Below are 18,033 nucleotides of genomic sequence, written 5' to 3'. Positions count from 1 at the left end.
GGACAAGAGTTTGTTAACTGCCACCATGGGTCAAACCATACGGAGATGATAGGGGAACTGTTGGGAGTGGATGTTGAGAAGGCTCAATGATGCCTTATATTTGCAGTCCTGCCCCAGTTGGGGGACCACGGTGCGTTGAAGACCACAGTCCCTCAGACCCTTAAAGGACAACCCTCTCTCTTCTCATCAGCCCTGCCTCTTCCATCCCATCCCTCAACTCAACCGACATTTACTAAGTGCCAGGCACTACTCCTTGTGCTCAGGGGCTCCTGATCCAGTAGGCAAGGGCAATACCAAGTGTAGATCTCAAATGAGGCTGGGGATCCTGGGTGTTCTCTGGAAGGAGCCTGGGGAGAAAGGGTGGGCCAGACTTGCTTATGGCTACCCTTAGTGTTTTTGGAGCTCAAGAGAGTTCTATGAGCAAAAATGTCCCGGCTAGCAGGCCACTCACCACATTGGTTTCCTCCATGGTCCTGGCCCATTGCACAGGACTCTATCTGGCGTTCAGATGTTTGGGGAGACTTCTGAGCCACTTCGAGGTTCACGCCAGAGAGCTGGAGGTGCAGCTGCCCCCTGTGGGCAGCCTTCCGGAGCGTGCGGACGGCCTTCCGGAGCCGCTTCTCTGTTCGTTTTACGATGCAACTGAGATCACAAGACGCTGCAGAAACCAGAGAGAGTGCAGTGGAGAGGAGTTCAAGCTGCCGTACGTGTCTGCTGGACTATGTCTAGACTGACTGCAGGGCCTACACCAACACTCACAGCCCCCTGCAGACAGCGTGGGGAGAGACGTGGAGCTGGGCACCTAGCAGGCTGGGCAGCATTTGATTCAAACAGAAATTTGTTGGCCAAAATGGTAGCTTTGAGTTTTGATGAGGCAGATAAAATCATCAGGTTCCAAACCAATTCAGTGTAGTTTGGGGGTAAACAAACAAACAAACAAAAAAACAGGAGATACTTAAGTGAATGTATGATTTCCCCCCACAAGAATGAGGAAGAGCTAAAGGCAAAGAAGCAGGAGAAAGCTGTAAGAAGCCTGGCACCAGAGACTATTTTCAAACCAACCTGTCACCTCCTTTTGGTTAGTTTCAAGCTCAAACTCAACAGTGATAAACATTTCCTTAGGGGCGCTCGGTCGGCCGGGGCCTCCTGGGACTTGCTTGCCAGAGCTGCATGTAAGGTTTGCGTAGCGGAAGCTCTCTTTTACTGAGCTGTGCTTCTCTGTATGGAGAAACAAAATTATCGGAAGCCAAATCCTGGCAAAGCACTCGGCTGAACATTCGCTCAAACTCTGTAAACATTTCATTAGAACAGCTCTCAGGGGACCAGATGATTAACTCCAGATGCCAAGACACTGCAAGCCCTCAGCCTGGAGCACGATGACATTATAATCTTGAAGAGCCGGTACTGCCTCCCATGTAACTTTACCACTTAGCTCTCGAAACTGATTTTCATGAACACATGCTAGATGTTTCTGAATGACCAGCCACACATGTGGAAGATGGGAACCAGAGGTTGTCTTGCCTTCCTGACTGGTGGTTTGCTAAGGTGCATTCATGTTCTCAGGGTTCATTTCTTTAAAGCTGAACTATGATGCCTCAAGCAGGAGCTCAGTCTTCAAGTAAGGAACGAGCATGGGAGTAGAAAGGAAATTAACTCCTGCTTTCAGGCAAACTGACCTTGGAGTAATTCCATCTCAAAAGGAAAGCTGGAAAGCACATCAACAGTGACGACTCATTTTGAAATAACCAGGAGCAATTAATGGCACAAAGAATCAACAAATCCAAATAGTCATGAAGGCACACGGGACGGGAGTGAAGGTGTTATGTAACTCGGGGCTTTGGACATCCTCGTTTCCAACCTTCACTCCTCACTCCATGACTTCCAGTGAATCTTTTGACTAATGATTGTTAACCAGAACCAAAGAGCAGATCCACACACGATCCACACAATGAAGTAATCTCAACTGAACTGATGAATTATCTGTATCATGTTCTTCTAACATTATAAGGATGTTCAAATCAGCAGGTCATCAGGGTCAAAGGAAGGAGAAGGCAAATTAATTTTTCCCTAAAGATCCATCTTACCTCTCAAAAGGCTCACTTCAAATCTCAAACTGAACAGATGTTCATTTTGAACCTCTTTATCTTTCTATTTTCCCATATCTATTTTTTAAAATTTTTATTTTGAAGTAAGCTTAGATGTATAGGAAAGTTTCTGAGAGGATACTCAGAGTTCTCACATACTCTTCATCCAGTGTTCCCTAATGTTAATATCTTATATTCACATGTATCTTTATCAAAACTAAGAAATTAACATTAGTATAATACCATTAAATGAACTAAAGACCAAATCTATCTTTAAATAATGCTTTCACCCTCTGATTAAAAGTATAAATGCTCACTATTAGGGAATTTGGAAAATTCAGCAGAAAAATTAAAATTACTCATCATCCTTCCACCTAGATTTAACCCACTAATAAGGACATGGTGAGTTTTCTTTGTTTTTCTTCTACTTATGCTTTTTTTGCACAGTTTAGGTTGTATTAGATATACAAAATGTGACTTTTTTTTCATCTTTATTACAACATTTTCTAATGTCATTAAACATTCTTTGAAAACCCATAATTAATAACTTCATAATATTCCATCAAGAAAACCCATAATTAATAGCTGTGTAATATTCAATCAAATGTTGCTGTTTAGTTGATAAGTTGTGTCCAACTCTGCTACCTTGTGGGCTGTAGAGCCCAGCCTACTCTGTCTGTGGTATTTCCCAGGCAAGCATATTGGAGTGGGTTGCCATTTCCTTCTCCAATTCCATCAAATGGAGGTGCCCAGATTAACCTTGGTTAGCTACTTAAAATAGGCAGCCAGATGTGACTACAGTAACTATGCTTTTATTTGTTTGTATGATTTATTTGAGGGTAGACTAGGGAAAGAACCCTCCCTAATACATGAATCCTGATTTTTCTTTTATTCTCTAAAATTATTCTATGAACTAATACTGGAAATGTGAGCTAGGGGAGAAAGAGGAATGTTGGATTCTGCTCTTTCCATAAAGCCAGGTCTACTTGGAAAGTATTTGTTCTGCCGAAGCCAACGGCATCACTGCCTCCAAAGACGAGATCCAGCAGAAAAGCTGGATATGATATTTTTGTTCACCAAAGATGATCCTTTCTGAGCCAAACCTTTTTTCATTTCTTTGGATTGTATTTTAAGCAAACTCTAAGATCTAGAAATTTTAACCCAATATGATCACAAGTTACTAATGCATCTTAAGCCCATATTGATTGCTATTAACTCACAGATTTCCCCACAGGTTCACCCTCTGTACCCTGCAAAGGAAGCCCTAATGTGTAACCCCAGAGGCGTATGGAGCTGCCAGGCAGGGGTCTTCTTCCTCTTGAGAAGAGATGGCATGGAGAGTCTGAACTGTAGGATCCCATCTGAAGGGCTCTGCTGGCTACAGATCCCTTCCCCGGCATGCAGACACGCTCCTTGCACCAGCCATCTGATTCCATACCTGGGAGGACTGGTCGCAGACCCTCAGGAAACAGTTCAGCCTTTTTCAAACTACATTTGCCTTCATTTAGCTTAAAGGTTACACTTGTCCTGACGGTGGCGACATCTTCAGAAAGAAACAAGTGAGAGAGGTTACCTTTGGAGGCAAAGGAATGAAAACCCCAGCAGGTAACGGCAAGTTGTCCATTGCTGGAAGCATACCCTGAGCCCCTCTCTTACACTGAGACCAAGGAAGACTGGGAGCCGGGGGCACCCATGACCCTGGGATGAACGGCACCAGGAGCCTCCTAAGAGTTACACTTGTCCCTTCATCTAAGATGAATCCAGCGCTCAAACATAACAAAGGAAGGGCCAGAAACAGCCTCAGCAGTGAGATGAAAAATGAGGTCATTTCTGTGCCTTTCCAAGAAGGAAGGCCAGAATCCCCCAGTTCACATTCAGACAAGACAGTGGAGAAAAATGGACAGGCAGGTTCTCCTCGATAAGCCTGTCCTGGGAGGACAGGGCTGAGGGAGCCACCATTCCAGACAAGGACAGCATCACTAACCACGGCCAGGACTCTCAGGGTCTGTGAGGGAGCAAGGGTCCTACTTTGAGGGCCTCACATAGAACATTCTGCTCTCCTTCTGACTCCACAGTCAGTCTTAACCTTGTGTTAGACTCTGGAGCCAAAGACCAGGACTCACGTTCCAGCCCTTCAATTTGTGATGAGAACTGGAGCAGGTTACTCAGTTTCCCTAAGCCTCAGAGTCCTCATCCATAAAACAGTCCCTACACTACTAAAGCTGTTATGAGAACTAAATGAGGTAATGCAAAACAAAACAAAAAATGTTTAGCCTACTGTCTGGTACATAGTAAGAACTGAATAACTGTTAACAATTTGCTTGCCCACCCTTAGGGTGGCCTTAATCTCTAAGTGAAACAGACCATAGTGTCCCCTCTGACTGGGTGCAAACATCAGACAAGAGGAACAGTGAAGGACAGTGCTCAAGACTCTGGATCCAGACTGCCCGGTCAAAATCCTGGCTCCGTTAATGTCCCATCTGACTCACTTTGGATATGTTGCTTCACCTCTCTGAACCTCAGTTTCTTCATCTGGTTAATAAAAATAACAATAAAATAGTCCCAGAGGGCTATAGTGTGGATGGTAATAAATCAGCTCTTACATGTTTTAACTGCTCCATCAATTCACACAAGTTGTTATTATCATGCTTTGAGCCTCTGTCTTTGCTTAAACACATAGTATGGACATCTAGAACCATTCCTTAGATATGCTCATGACATCATCACAAACCCATCTAAATCTGGAAGAACAAGGCCTCTGAAAAGCTTTGAAGGTTATTCTCTGTCTTTTGAAAAACCGGAAAGGGTTTGGGCTTCTTTCTCTTGACAGGATCTTTGTTCCCCTGTCACGTTCATGTCCCCACCAATGCCATGCACCCCAAGTACATGTTTCCTGCTGGGCCTCTGAGGTGCTCTACGGTACAGGGAGCTGGGGAGACCTGAGTCTCCTGGCCCCGGAGCTACATGGTCCTCTGCCCAATGTGATGACCCAGCGGGGCTGCACAGAGCCTCCCGACAGAGTGGACACTCAGTCAGCGTCTGCTATGTGGTGAGTCAGATGGCAGGCACCGAGGCTGCAGGCAAGAACATCCTGTAACATGCTCGCGGCATCAGAGAGATTAGGAGAAAAGAAAACAAAGCCAACGCCCAAGAACAGCACCCCACAAAGGAAGCCCATTGAACACAGTGAGCCCCAGAGACAACACGCAGATTTGGTAATTACCCCCGAAAGCGGAGTCATTTGATTTTTGCTGTTTGTTCCTGAGAGGAGAGGAAGAGCCGCAGGTGACAGAATAGGCCTCTTGCAGTCCTGACAGACAGAAGGTGGATTGTCAGCATGTGGGCGAGATTACAGCCTCTCCTGCCGGAAGCTCAAGTCCCTTCCTCCCCCAACTCCACGTGAACCACTAGAAAAACCCCCAGAACACAGGGTCTCAGAGCACAGGCCTCCAGCGGTCAGGGAGCAGCTGGTCAAATACTTGGAAGACCTGTGAGGGCTTCTAACACCTCGAGCCAGGAAGGCCTGGCCCCAGGCCTGGGACCCACTCACCTGGAGAGAGGTGAATGCCAGAGTGACATCTGAGGAAGCACCTGTCTCCTCCACCACTCTTACCGCACTGCAGGGACACGTGGGGTGACAGGCTAGTGGGCAGGCCCCCCTTCACTTCTAGACAGGACAAAATGCAGACACTTACAGAAAGAGAAGGACACTTCGTGGTGAGACCAGACCAGCTGACTCCCACACACCAAAGACCCGAGCAAAGAAGGCAGCGCTGATGCCCAGCCCAAAACACAGACACCCGCTTATTCCCCACCCCCCCCCAGGGTAAAGGAGCTTCTGGTTTGCTATTCTTTTCATATGGAAAAGCAACCAACAGAAGTGAGTTCCAACCTACGCTGAAGCACAGAAGGAAACACCAAAGAGCCTGCAAAGTATCTCCTGTTTTTGAACTTTTAAAGGTGGGCTGCTGCAGCTGAGGGCAGGAGAGTTCAGTCGAGGACTGGCCAGCACACGCCGGGTCCAGTGGGGCGTGGAGAGAACTGCTGGGCTGCTCTGAGCCTCAGCCTCAGGGACTCTTACCCACACAGTCCTTTTTATTCCAGTGGAGCTTGTACCCAGAGTGGCACTGGCATTCATAGCTGCCCACAGTGTTCACACAGACCTGCTGACAGCCTCCGTTGTTGACGCTGCACTCGTTGGTGTCTGGGAAGTAAAACACTCTCCTGTCACAGCCGTCTGTCTCTGACCCGGCTGACAGTATCCCTCCATCGAGGAAGCAGCAGGAGGGGAGTCACGTGATTGAAACTCACTAAGGGAATGTGCTGATCGCCTTCAGAACGTGCATTTGGCACCAGCTGACCCACTCCCCATTCAGTGGATTTCCTAGCAGGAGCCTCACCAGGATGATCTCAAGTTCCATTCTTGACCAAACAGTTGCCCCAACGAGCACATTGAGAAAGGGTCACACTCTACTCTCAGGGTCCAACTCAGCCACAGCACAGGCTCCCAAGTTAAAACTCCACTGTCTTCCTGAGTCACATCCCAAGGGAGATAGAGAGAATGAGGATTCCCCACGTGATAGTTCATAAAGTTGGGGTATAGATTAGAAAAATACCCATGTGCCACAACTAGAGAGTCTGTGTGCTACAACAAAGACCTGAGGCAACTAAATAAATAAATAATAAAATCTTTAAAAACAAAGCAGTTATGCTGTCAAAATTTTGGCATTAAAAAAGAAAAATTATGTACACTAATCCCCATCAACCTGAGACTGAGTCCAAGTTGGAAGGTGACTCCAACAAAAACACAGATACATATTCACATTCAGGAAACATTTCCTTGAACTTTCTTGATGGACTGGAGGAGTATATTTTCAGCCATGGCAGGTATGTGTTGAAAAGGAGAAGAGACACAACAATATCTATGACAAATCACTACTATCCATTCTTCTTAAGGACACAAGGATCAGGTCGGAAATACTTAGACCAGTGGTTCCCATATCCTCAGATCCCCAAAATCATCTTGGATGTCTAGCCATTTAGACTAAGAATCAGAACCTGCATTCTAAAAGATTGCTAAATGCATCTGATGATTAGAGGGTGCAGAGTGACACCAAATCTGACTTGGGCTATAGTCTACTTGGCCGTAAGGTCATGAGACATCAGAAGATGTTGCTTCAAGGGCTCAGAGCAGAGAGATAGGGTCTATGGTCCCACTTTCAGCTGAGAGACCTGCACAAAGACCAGCTCAAAGAGCTCAAACCAAGCCCCACAGCCAGCCCCTACGCACAGTAAGACTGTGGAATCAGTTGGTGCACTGCCAATCCTCTCTGAGGACTCTGACTTTACTATCTGTTGGGAAGTTCCAGCAGACAGTGCATCAGCTCCTGAGAGACCCTCCATTCTCTGAGTACAACAGCATCAACAAAGTCCATAAGGCATTCACCACCGAAAGAGCTCAGCTCTTCTCTCTGCTCCATTTCACACTTGATGAATTAAAGGCATCAATGTGAGAAGACTTCCCATAGCAGATGCTTCCCTTGAGTTGAGGGACTCCCTACTACTGTTAAGTGACTGGTATGTCCGGTCCAGCTCCCAAGGTAGAAAAATTGGCCCTGATCTCAGGAAACCTTAGGAGTAAGGCCCAACCTCATCTGACTCTAGAAGGACTCTGCTCACCTCCGCAGTGGGTAAAGCCATAGAGCGTGTACCCTTCATTGCAAGCACATGTGAAGGTGCCCAGGTGGTTGATGCAGCTGTGGTCACAGGTCCTATCCAGAGAGCATTCATCCACATCTGTAATTGTCAAAGGGAGAGAGGAGCTGAAACTGACTCTGAGGGACAAGCAGAGAGAAAAACACGCTTATAAGAACACTAGATGCTGACCGATAACAAAAACAATAGAGTGAAGAATTATCTATCAGCTCTCCCTGCTCACTTGTATTAAAGAAAGTGTTGAGCAACTCACAGTAAGTATATTCACAGCTAGGACCCTTATTTCCAAGTGCTACTGCAAACTAAAAAGCTCAGTGGGTCTCCCTCACCCATGCTTATTTGCAGGGCTGAGAAATTTAAGATACTGAAATGAAATCAAGTGAAACAACATACCTAAAAGTGAAAGAGAAGTGAGAGTCGCTCAGTCAGGTCCAACTGTTTGTGATCACATGGACTGTAGCCCACAAGGCTCCTCTGTCCATGGAATTCTCTAGGCAAGAATACTGGAGTGGGTTGCCATACCCTCCTCCAGGGGATCTTCCCCACCCAGGGATTGAACCCTGGTCCCCCTCACTGCAGGCAGATTCTTTACCATCTGAGCCATCAGGGAAGCCCTAACATATCTAAAAATGGTTTACCTAACATATCTAAAAATGGTTTAAAAATTGTAAACTATCAAGGTGCTGCCTGTGCATTATTACTATTCTATTACTAACTGGTAAAAGACCCATAGTAATGTTATAAGCTATAGCCAATTAAAAAGAGAAAACACTTGAGCTGGAGATATCTTTTTTGGGTCTAGCCAGAATTTGTCTTCTGGCCCCAGGAGGCCAGTTGATCCTGAGCTTTAATGCCTTCTGCACTAAAAAAAAAAAAAAAGCATTAACATTAACATCCTCAGTAATTTTCTATTGCAGACACGATCCTTTTGGCCAATCCTTTGGCTTTGTTCCTCCCTCCTATTTCAGTCCCAGGAGACCCCTCCTTTCCTGGTTCAGCATGGAAGCCTTCTTGGCTTCAGCTGAGCTCATGGGAACTAGCCTCAGGAGGCTACATTTGTTGATCTAATCATTTCTTCTTCCCTGGTCTGTTCACACATCTTTCCCGTACACTAGAATTTCAGTGTTTCACTTCCTCAACTCTTGGGAAGATTTTAACAGTTATGACTTGTGTCCCCAGATGGACAGACCAGGACCAAGGCAGGACTCAGTGCAAGCCAACTAGACCATTGCTGGATCCCTTTTTCAACACCAACTGAGCCATGAGAAACTTCGTTAATAAAAAACAAACATTTAGAAGGAATTGGAGGAATGAAAAACATGAAATAAAAAGGGGCAAAATCTTACAAAACCTCTCCATCCATAACTTTTCCCAGAAGTCCTGGAAATTTCTTCAGTGAGTTTGTTCTGTGCAAATATTTGTTCTACCAAGACTGATCAGTGAAAAATGAGAAAAAGTCTATTTGCTCTGTAGCAATTGATGTCATTCTATGAATTCTGTTATTAATATCAGCCAGTTACTGAGAATGCGGGCTTGTTCGGTAGCTAACCTTGGCTGCTCACAAAGGGCTCTTGCTTTGCCAAAAATAATGAGATCACTTTTCTAATTCCTTTTTAATGTGTTTACACTGCTTAAATAGTATTTCTTGCTCTATACATTAAGAAACATCATGTGGAACAGTAAATTTTCTTTCCAAGTCAAACAGAAGAAAATCATGCAGTAGTTATCTAAAATGAACTCGCTGACTTTAAAGGGCGCTAAATGTGAAGAGTCTGACAATTTATGTATCAAGAAGAAAAAACCAAGAGAGAAACTTACGATTTTAAGACCATAAGATTTTTAAAAAGTAATGTTGCACCTTTATTATTTGAAGTGAAATCAGATTTTTTTTTCTGATTTTGATTTAATATTGGGACTTCTAACAAAATAAGTTAGGCTGTTCTTATTCTCAGAAATGAAACAGGAATAAATGCCAGCACATCTTTCCTATGGGTTTCTTTCTATATGTCAGTAGGGCATAAAAGGTGCTCATCTGGAAATATAAAAGATGCCCCCTCAACCCAAAACAGCTTGTCACTGTCCAAAACAATTATTAATATCAGTAACAGCTACCCAGAGAAGTTCCCTTAAAACATCCCTTATATGGGAAGAATGTGTCTCCTCCGCTCAATCCCCTCACTCCCTCATTCCCTACCCTTGCCCCAAACACCAAAGGCTGGTCATTCAAACAAGGCCTATAAGAAAGGGACCAATTAGTTGACCCCAACTTTTTCCTGAGAAAAGGTATGTTAATTAAACCAACATCTTTTTGCCACCAAATTTTGTTAGGAAATCCATAACACTCAAGGAAGTTTTAGAAAAGGGAAAGTATTCATAATCTCAACCCTAACACAACCCTGCTTGTATTCTGTGATCCATTTCTAGCAGCAAGCTCTGGGCTGTAATCACACCACACAGGTTCTTTGAGGTGTTCTCTAATCATTAACAACTGAATTTCCAAAATATACCTGTGAGCTACCTCATGTTTTTATTTTACCTAACAGATGAAAAAAGTGAAGCACAGGCTGGAGGTTGGATTAACGACTCCGTTGAGAAGCCCAGCGAGCCGGTCTTGGCCGGAGCGAAGTTTCATCTTCTCCAATCCAACCAGTGGCACTGCAGGGCACAGCTACGTTTCAGCACATACCTTGGCAAGACTTCTCATCTGTTAATAATTTAAATCCCTTTTTGCAGCTGCAGTCAAAACTGCCCACGGTGTTTCTGCAGAAATGATCACACCCTCCATTGCGCGTCTGGCACTCATCAATATCTGTAACAGGCAAGCATCGGCAAATCAGACAGCAGTACTTGCCTTGTTAGCCACAAATCCCTGAAGTGCTATTGTGTGTGCTTCATTATACTCTGAAACAGAAAGAGACCCATAAAAGCATTTAAGGATGTTTACTGATGTTTTCCATCTTACACAACTTTTCTTGCCTGGCTTAACCCGTTTTGAAAGACAAGTGCCTCATCCCCTGGAGAATTCGGACTTACACTGCCCTTCTCTTAACCGGCATTAAGGAAACAAACTAAGGGGAAATGGTGATGCCCTATTACTTTCTCATGCCTGCACTGGTCTCTCAAGATGAGATGGCTTCCTTTCCTATACTTTCGATTCCAGTTTCATGATTCAAACTATAAGAAACCAGAATATTTGTTTTGGCAAATTACATAATGGTTAAATAGCCTCAATGCTTTTGAATGATTTCTGATACTTGATTAATCTTATCTTTTCTCAGTTTCATCTGGTAACTATTTATCTACTTTGTTTTATCACATTAAAGAACGACGCCTTTGTACTCTTGCCCATGAAATACTAAGTCACTGGGGTCTCTATTCATTACTACATGTTAATGGTACATTCATTAAGTTCTCTGGATAACAATCTTGGCTGTTATTTATGATAGGATGATATTATCTCCTGGAAATGAATGTTTCTGTGAACAACTGCTTTTTTTCTAATAAGGCCACTGCCTGAAATGGATGGTGCCTGCAGAAGCTGACCTTCTCTACAGTTACTGTAATTAAGTCAGTTCTAATTAAGCTTCCTCAATTATAACCTTCTACTAGCCTAGGGAAGAAACGCTTCCTTTTGATCAATATGAATCATAAGCAAATCTGGAGTCGCTCAGGAGGCGTGGAGGGGGAGAACTGCCTTTACTCCCCCAGGTCAGCTACATGGAGAGACCCAGGCTACCTTTACAGGTCTTTCCATCCATCTGGAGTGTGAAGCCGACGGGACAACTGCAATGAACCCCTGTCGAAGTATCCTTGCAGGTGCGGTCACAGCCTCCATTGTTGACAGCACATGTTTCTGCCAAGGAGGTAAGAAAGAGGCAGTTAGCTTCGTAGAGAAGTGCTGGCACAGCTGGGAGGAAAGGGACATCTGTGCAGTGATAATACTTGACAAAAATTCATGAACATCAGGGAGTGTGTGGGGTACTCACAGCCACACCCCAAGTCTCTGCCACCCACAGGTGAATTAGAGGAAGAGCAAGTGCAGCTCCTCCCCATCCCCTATCTACATAAGTGACATCGGGACTTCCCTAGTGGTCCAGTGGCTAAGACTCTGCGCTCCCAGTGCAGGGGACCCAGGTTCAATCCCTGGCTGGGGAACTAGATCCCACATGCTACGGCTAAGAGTTCACATGCTGCAACTAAAGATCATACGTGCTGCAACTAAAAGACCTCACATGCCACAACTAAGATCCAGAGCAGCCAAATAAAGAAGTGACATCTCCCAAGGAAACCTGATAGGATGACGAGGGGACAGACACCCTTGCCAACCTGCTTTCCTCTCTACTGGCAGATGTGAACATGCTAAAAGTTCCTGGCAGGTGTGAAGACGCTAAAAGACGTGAAGACACTAAAGAACTAAATGTTCTGTAGTGAAGACACTAAAGAGGTTGCGTGTGACAAGCTCTTCCGGCAGGCTAGATGCGAGTGCAGAACATAGCCAGGGGATGTCCCTTCCTTTAACCCGAACCTCCTCTGTTCACCGTGTGTTATGGGTAAAGTGAGAAAGGGGAAATATCACCCATCCCAGCCCTTCCCTTCCTGCAGACCAGTGACTTCCTCTGGCAACTGCCCAGTAACTCAGATTAGAAGTTTACCTCTCCTTAAAAGGAGAAAGACCTGTTACGGCTATGTGAAAACTCAGCTGCAGTTACTAAACCATATCTGTAGAGATGAGGAACAATAAGTTAACAACCTTTTAGCTCTGCATTAATTCCAAGTAATACACAAATGCTATTCAACATTCATTCAACTGTTAGCATTTAGCTACCAGAAACTGACTTTACCCCCAAAACTACCTCTTTGTGAAGCCTTGGAGGACAAACTTAGTTCTGATTAAATATGACAGATAGAACAAGTATGTTTATCTCTGTTTCCTCTCCAAACGTCACTAAAATGAGAGTAAATAAAATTTTAAGTATAAATCCTTAAGGACAAATAAAATAGAAAACAATAGATGAAAGACGTCAAATCTTCTGGAAGTGGCATGTTAATGGAGGAACGGTAACTAGCAGTTAAACTCTGGCAGTCTGCAGAGAGATGCCAACAGGTGGTCAGCTTGTGTGAACCACAGAATCCCAGAGGGGCTTGGGAACTGGAAGCACTAAAGTTACTCAAGAGGCAGAGGTGAGGACGGAATTAAAATATGAAGACTGATTTGAGAGTCCGTATAACAAATAAGCCGCCAGATGCCCATCTTAATTCCATAGCCCATAGCTCATCCCTATTCAGGGTAAAGAAGATTAATATATTCTCTGAAAAAAGTCAGACCAGAGAAACCCTGGACTCATGGGCACCAGAAATAGCAGAGGAAGGAAGGGGAGATGCTGTTAGGTGAAAGTCTATACTGTGAAAAGAGCGATCTCTCACTTTCACCCTCTATCCCCCTATTTCCTGGGACACTGGCAGCCAAGCCTAAATAACCCCAGCAGGAGACTGAAGGATTCCTCTCCAGTTAAACTGACCTGCCCAAGTAAAAGACTTGCAGATACTGGCATTTGAAGATCTCCAGATGAAATGACTAAGCCATTGCCTAGTCCACCAAGCATAAAGCCCACCAGCTGACAGATTATCCAAGTGGCTTTTCAATATTCCACTTTTAAATGTGAAAAGTCAGCCGAGGATCACCAGACACTTCAGGAAAGCCTCTAGTATGAAACAATACACCAAGTCAAACAAACAAGGGGAAAGGAATCTGGGGAAAACAAAGCTAATACCAGGGAACAACAGAGAAGTTAGAAAATCTTATCATTAATTTCCTCAGGGAGGTAAGAAAACCATCCATGAAATAAGAACACGTTCTAACAACAAAATACCAAAGTAAAGTTCTTGAAAAATTAAAATATGAAGGCTGAAATATAAAAAGAACCCTATGGAAAGTTAAGGGGAACAAATGAAGGATCTCCTAGGAAGTAAATATCAAGAAGAGAAAAAAGAAGTAAATTTGAGGAGCAAACCAGGAGTTACAATAGTCAACTAATAGGAGTTTCAGAAAGACTGAGAAAAGTAAAGAAAATTATTGAAAGAAAAATAAAAGAAAATTTCTTGGAACCTGGGGATGCGAATGTCCCTCTTGAAAAGGCCTACTGAGTGCTCAGTATAACAGGTGAGACAAATCCTTCAGTGGGGACACTGTTGTGAAATTTCAGATCACCAGGGACAACGCTAAGACCCTGAAAACACCCAGAGAAAAGCTCTTATAGGTTTAACAGAAAGAATCAAGAATTAGACTTCTGGAAGGAACACTGAATGTTCAAAACAACAGAGCATTATTCAAAACTCTGACAGAATATTCTTCCCAACTTCGAACTCTATACTAAGCCAAACTCTTAAGAAAGGGGGAAGGTAAACTATAAAGGCATTTTTGGGTGTGCAGAGTTTAAAAAAAAAAATCTCTATCTACCCTTGCAAACTAACAAAACAGAAGCCATGGGACCCAGCAAAGCAGGAGCATGGGGAAAGGAATTTCCAAGTGGGTGCTCCAGGAAAAGCCAAGATGACAGATATGCAACTGGCCCAGGAGTGAGGCCCCACTGGAGCAGGCTGGAAGCCTCAGAAGGGGCTTTTTTGTAAAAAATGGTATTGGCAAGTTATCTGCTGTATTTGAACACACTGTAAAGGGTTTTAGAGCTCTGCCAGAAATTTGAAAAAAAAAAAAAAATGGTAAGAGGGACTAAGAAAACTAGCTTCCCTCACAGCTCAGTCAGTAAAGAATCTGCCCACAATGCAGGAGACCCAGGTTCGATTCCTGGGTTGGGAAGATCCCCTGGAGAAGGAAATGGCAACCCACTTCAGTATTCTTGCCTGGAGAATCCCATGGACAGAGGAGCCTGGCAGGCTATAGTCCATGGGGTTGCAAAGAGTCGGACACGACTTAGCGACTAAACCACCACCACCACTAAGAAAACAAGAAAATATAATCACAGTACATTATATAACTCAGCGGTGAATCATATTTAGATATTCATAATATGTAAACACATATGTTGATAAATTACACAAGAATGGTGAAAGATTGAGGGCAGGAGGAGAAGAGTGTGACAGAGGATGAGATGGTTTGATGGCATCATGGACTCAATCGACATGAGTTTGAGCAAACTCCGGGAGATAGTGAAGGACTGGGAAGTCTGGCATGCTGCAGTTCATGGGGTTGCAAAGAGTCGGACATGACTCAGTGACTGAATAACAACATATTAAGGGTATGGGGGGAGTCTGTGTGTGTACTGGGGGAGGGAGTCAAAAGGGAGCTTAACAACTTAATCCTCCGTGGTAGGAAGTCAAAAACCAATATTTAAAACTGACGCATCAAGGGAATTCCCTGGCGGTCTAGTGCTTAAGACTTCGTGCTCTCATTGCCCAGGATGCAAGTTCGATTACTGATCAGGGAACTAAGATCCCATGAGCCATGTGGTGCAGGGAAAAAAAAAAACCTGACATCAAGAAATAACTATACACACTTCCCTTTTCAGAAATATGGGGGAGGGTAAGTCAGGAGAAGAAGAAACAACCAGGAGAATTAAAAATTGTGGCCGCTGGCAAATGGCAAGTTATGAGACAAGGAAATGATCTATTTCATTATAAGTACTATTAAATACTAATTAACTTTTTAAGGTTTTTATATTATTCATACATACTGTTCAAAGGCAATTAAAAATAACAATTTTAATATGGCAGAGCAGAAAAGAGCTCAGAAATGTTGCCTTGCCTGGTAACCAATGGCTGCTTAGTATCTTACCTGACCGTTACATCCAGAAGCTATCAAAAGATCAGTTTCATTTAAGTCAAGCCAAGCTTTCTCCAGAATAATAACATCAAAGGAGCTGCTTGATTCCCGCCCCCACAGCCAAGGCTGAACGTCTGCTGTCTGTTGTCTCCATCTCCAGCGGACCTGCTGGCAGACCTCCCTGTATCCCTCAGCCAAGTGCCACTCTTCTCCATTCATCTCTCCTGCCATTAACACGGGCTGAGTCTGAACTAGAAGACTCAGTGGACAAAAACCCAGCCAAAGTGCCATGCTAAGCAGGGGCTGCCCAAAATGCCTCTCTCTTCATAGTTACTCAGAGTGGAGGGGATCTAACATGTACTGACTACCCACTAAGTCCCAGGCAGTGGACTCTGAGCACTTTGGCATATTATTGTCTTAACTGAGCTTCCTGATAGCCCAAAGAGGTCAACTGTATTACATCCATTTTAGAGGAAGACCAGGACACAGTTTGTCCAAGTCCCACGGCAACTTTCAGACGCTAATCAGCTATGCTGAGGACTGGACCGACGTTCTTCCCACCAGACCAGGGGTCCTGGATGGTGACTCAGCAACAGCAATGAGTGGAAAACAGACACACCCCAGCCGGACAGGAGCTGCTGACTCCGCTCCAACTGGTCCGGGGCACATGGCCCCAGTACTGAGGCCGTAAGTTGGGGAGGGAAAGGGACAATGCAGTGGCTGGGCTGGGGGTGTGTGTGAGGCACCTACCCATGAGCAGCCGCCGTTTCACCCGTTTATCCCCATCTGCCACGGATGTGGCGTTGCTCTCCGTCACCTCCAGGGCAATGTCCTCTCGCTCTGCAAGAGACGCAAAGAGCACACTTCTCAGACTGAATGAGTCAGATTGTTCATCCCCGGCACAACCACTTCCTTGGAAATCCCAGACACGAGAACAATGTGAGAAATGTGACTCTTTGCTCAATAAAAACATGTTGCAATGAGGCTCTGTGTTACATGGCCACAGAGCCTTAATAGACATTAAATATGAGAAAGAGAGTTTTTTTATTATATTGTACTGACCACAGACCCTGGGGAATGCAAGCCTCAGATTCACCTCAGAACCTCTAGTTCAGGATAAAAAGAATCTTGGATCGGGGAACCTCTAAAATGGAGCTAGCAAAGGACACATCATGATGGACAGGGCAGGCATCCAGCCATAAGTATGCAACTCTGGCTTCTGCTGACAGCAAAGGCCACCCTGTCATCATGAATGGTTAGCTGTAACTTCGGTTGCCCTGTTGGGAGGTGTTGCTCCAATCTCCAGAATACCAGCTCCAGGAGCAGTCTAGTCCAGGAGAGGAACAAGGGCTCTCCAAGTTCTCACAGGGAGAAAAGGGCCCCCATTCCAGGTCTGGAGTACTCCCCCTGCCCCATGTGAAGCAGCATGGAACCTGCTTGAAGGCAAATGCACTGGAAACACCCTACCTCTGGTTCTAAACGCTATTAACAATTAGGGTTTGGGTTAGGGTTGGGTTAGTGGCGAGCAGTCTGGGGAAGACCCTAACCCAGTGTTGGGGTCACCATTCACCGAGGCAGCTCCTCCCATCCAAGTGCATCTTGTACTGAGGATGGCAGCTACACTCTGGGCCTTCAGCAGTGTCCTCACAGGAGTGCTGGCATCCACCGTTTCCATGGTTACAGGTCACTAGGAGAAAATGAATCAACACATGGAACACTGAGATGTCCACACCTGGGGCTGTGTTTACTCCGGAAGAGCTCTGATTTTCATTCAGGAAGTATTCAGGCACCTGGCATGTACTAGGCACTGTGCATAAAAGAGAGAACCTTGACTCAGTCCATATCCCCGTCCATGTAAGCAAGCAGTCACAATAAGACTTGTAGAAATGCTGAATGACAGATCTGAGCAACGCTGTATAGGAAGACAGAGATGTGAAGGTGGAGGGAGATTTTCACCATTTAGAGGAAATGATACCAAAAGATTCTAAACTAGTGCTCTGCTCTATCAGAAGAAGTCCTAGGACATTTGGAAATGCTATCACGTTTTATGTCTGGAACAGATGGTATTTAATTTATATGTATATGTTAGGGTTTCTATCATCAGATTACATCTGATTAGTTAGAAGGGAGGGTAATCAGAGGAAATGATGACTCTTCACACACAGTTAATGCAACATTAACCAACAATTACAAAGACTGTGTATGAACACATTGATAACAAGCCAAGGAGAAGAAAGCCAACCACAAAACTATCTATTCATCAGACTGAACAGTGGTTACCTCTGGCAAAGGAAATGGGAGGGGGGAAGGTTATATGTTTCTTTGGACTCTTTAAATTCTTATACAATCATTTTTAATTTTTTAATTTAAAAGAACTAAAACTATATTTGCACTGTGAGAAAGAAAATGTTCTGTGATTATAGCTGTGTAAAAATTGCATATGCATATCAACAACTA

The 18,033-nt window shown here is 44.4% G+C and overlaps 1 protein-coding gene across 6 annotated transcripts in view; it reads right to left on the bottom strand.

Moving 5' to 3' along the window:
• SCUBE2 (signal peptide, CUB domain and EGF like domain containing 2) overlaps positions 1–18,033 on the bottom strand; it is a 69,625-nt gene that overhangs the window by 29,647 nt on the left and 21,945 nt on the right. For 5 of the 6 annotated variants that reach the window (XM_043481751.1, XM_043481748.1, XM_043481752.1 and 2 more), the window contains 11 exons: positions 17,147–17,263; positions 16,327–16,416; positions 11,536–11,652; positions 10,486–10,608; positions 7,764–7,880; positions 6,166–6,288; positions 5,635–5,751; positions 5,308–5,394; positions 3,523–3,627; positions 1,063–1,218; positions 452–658 (listed from right to left, as the gene is read on the bottom strand). In XM_043481751.1, the coding sequence (XP_043337686.1) occupies positions 452–658; positions 1,063–1,218; positions 3,523–3,627; positions 5,308–5,394; positions 5,635–5,751; positions 6,166–6,288; positions 7,764–7,880; positions 10,486–10,608; positions 11,536–11,652; positions 16,327–16,416; positions 17,147–17,263 (1,359 nt within the window). The remainder of the gene's footprint in view (positions 1–451; positions 659–1,062; positions 1,219–3,522; positions 3,628–5,307; positions 5,395–5,634; positions 5,752–6,165; positions 6,289–7,763; positions 7,881–10,485; positions 10,609–11,535; positions 11,653–16,326; positions 16,417–17,146; positions 17,264–18,033) is intronic. The other variant, XM_043481753.1, reaches the window with a different exon arrangement.

Source organism: Cervus canadensis, chromosome 11, assembly GCF_019320065.1.
Source record: "Cervus canadensis isolate Bull #8, Minnesota chromosome 11, ASM1932006v1, whole genome shotgun sequence".
NCBI lineage: Eukaryota > Metazoa > Chordata > Mammalia > Artiodactyla > Cervidae > Cervus > Cervus canadensis.
The sequence above is the reverse complement of the archived record's forward strand: the minus strand, read 5'-3'. Positions and strand labels throughout refer to the sequence as shown.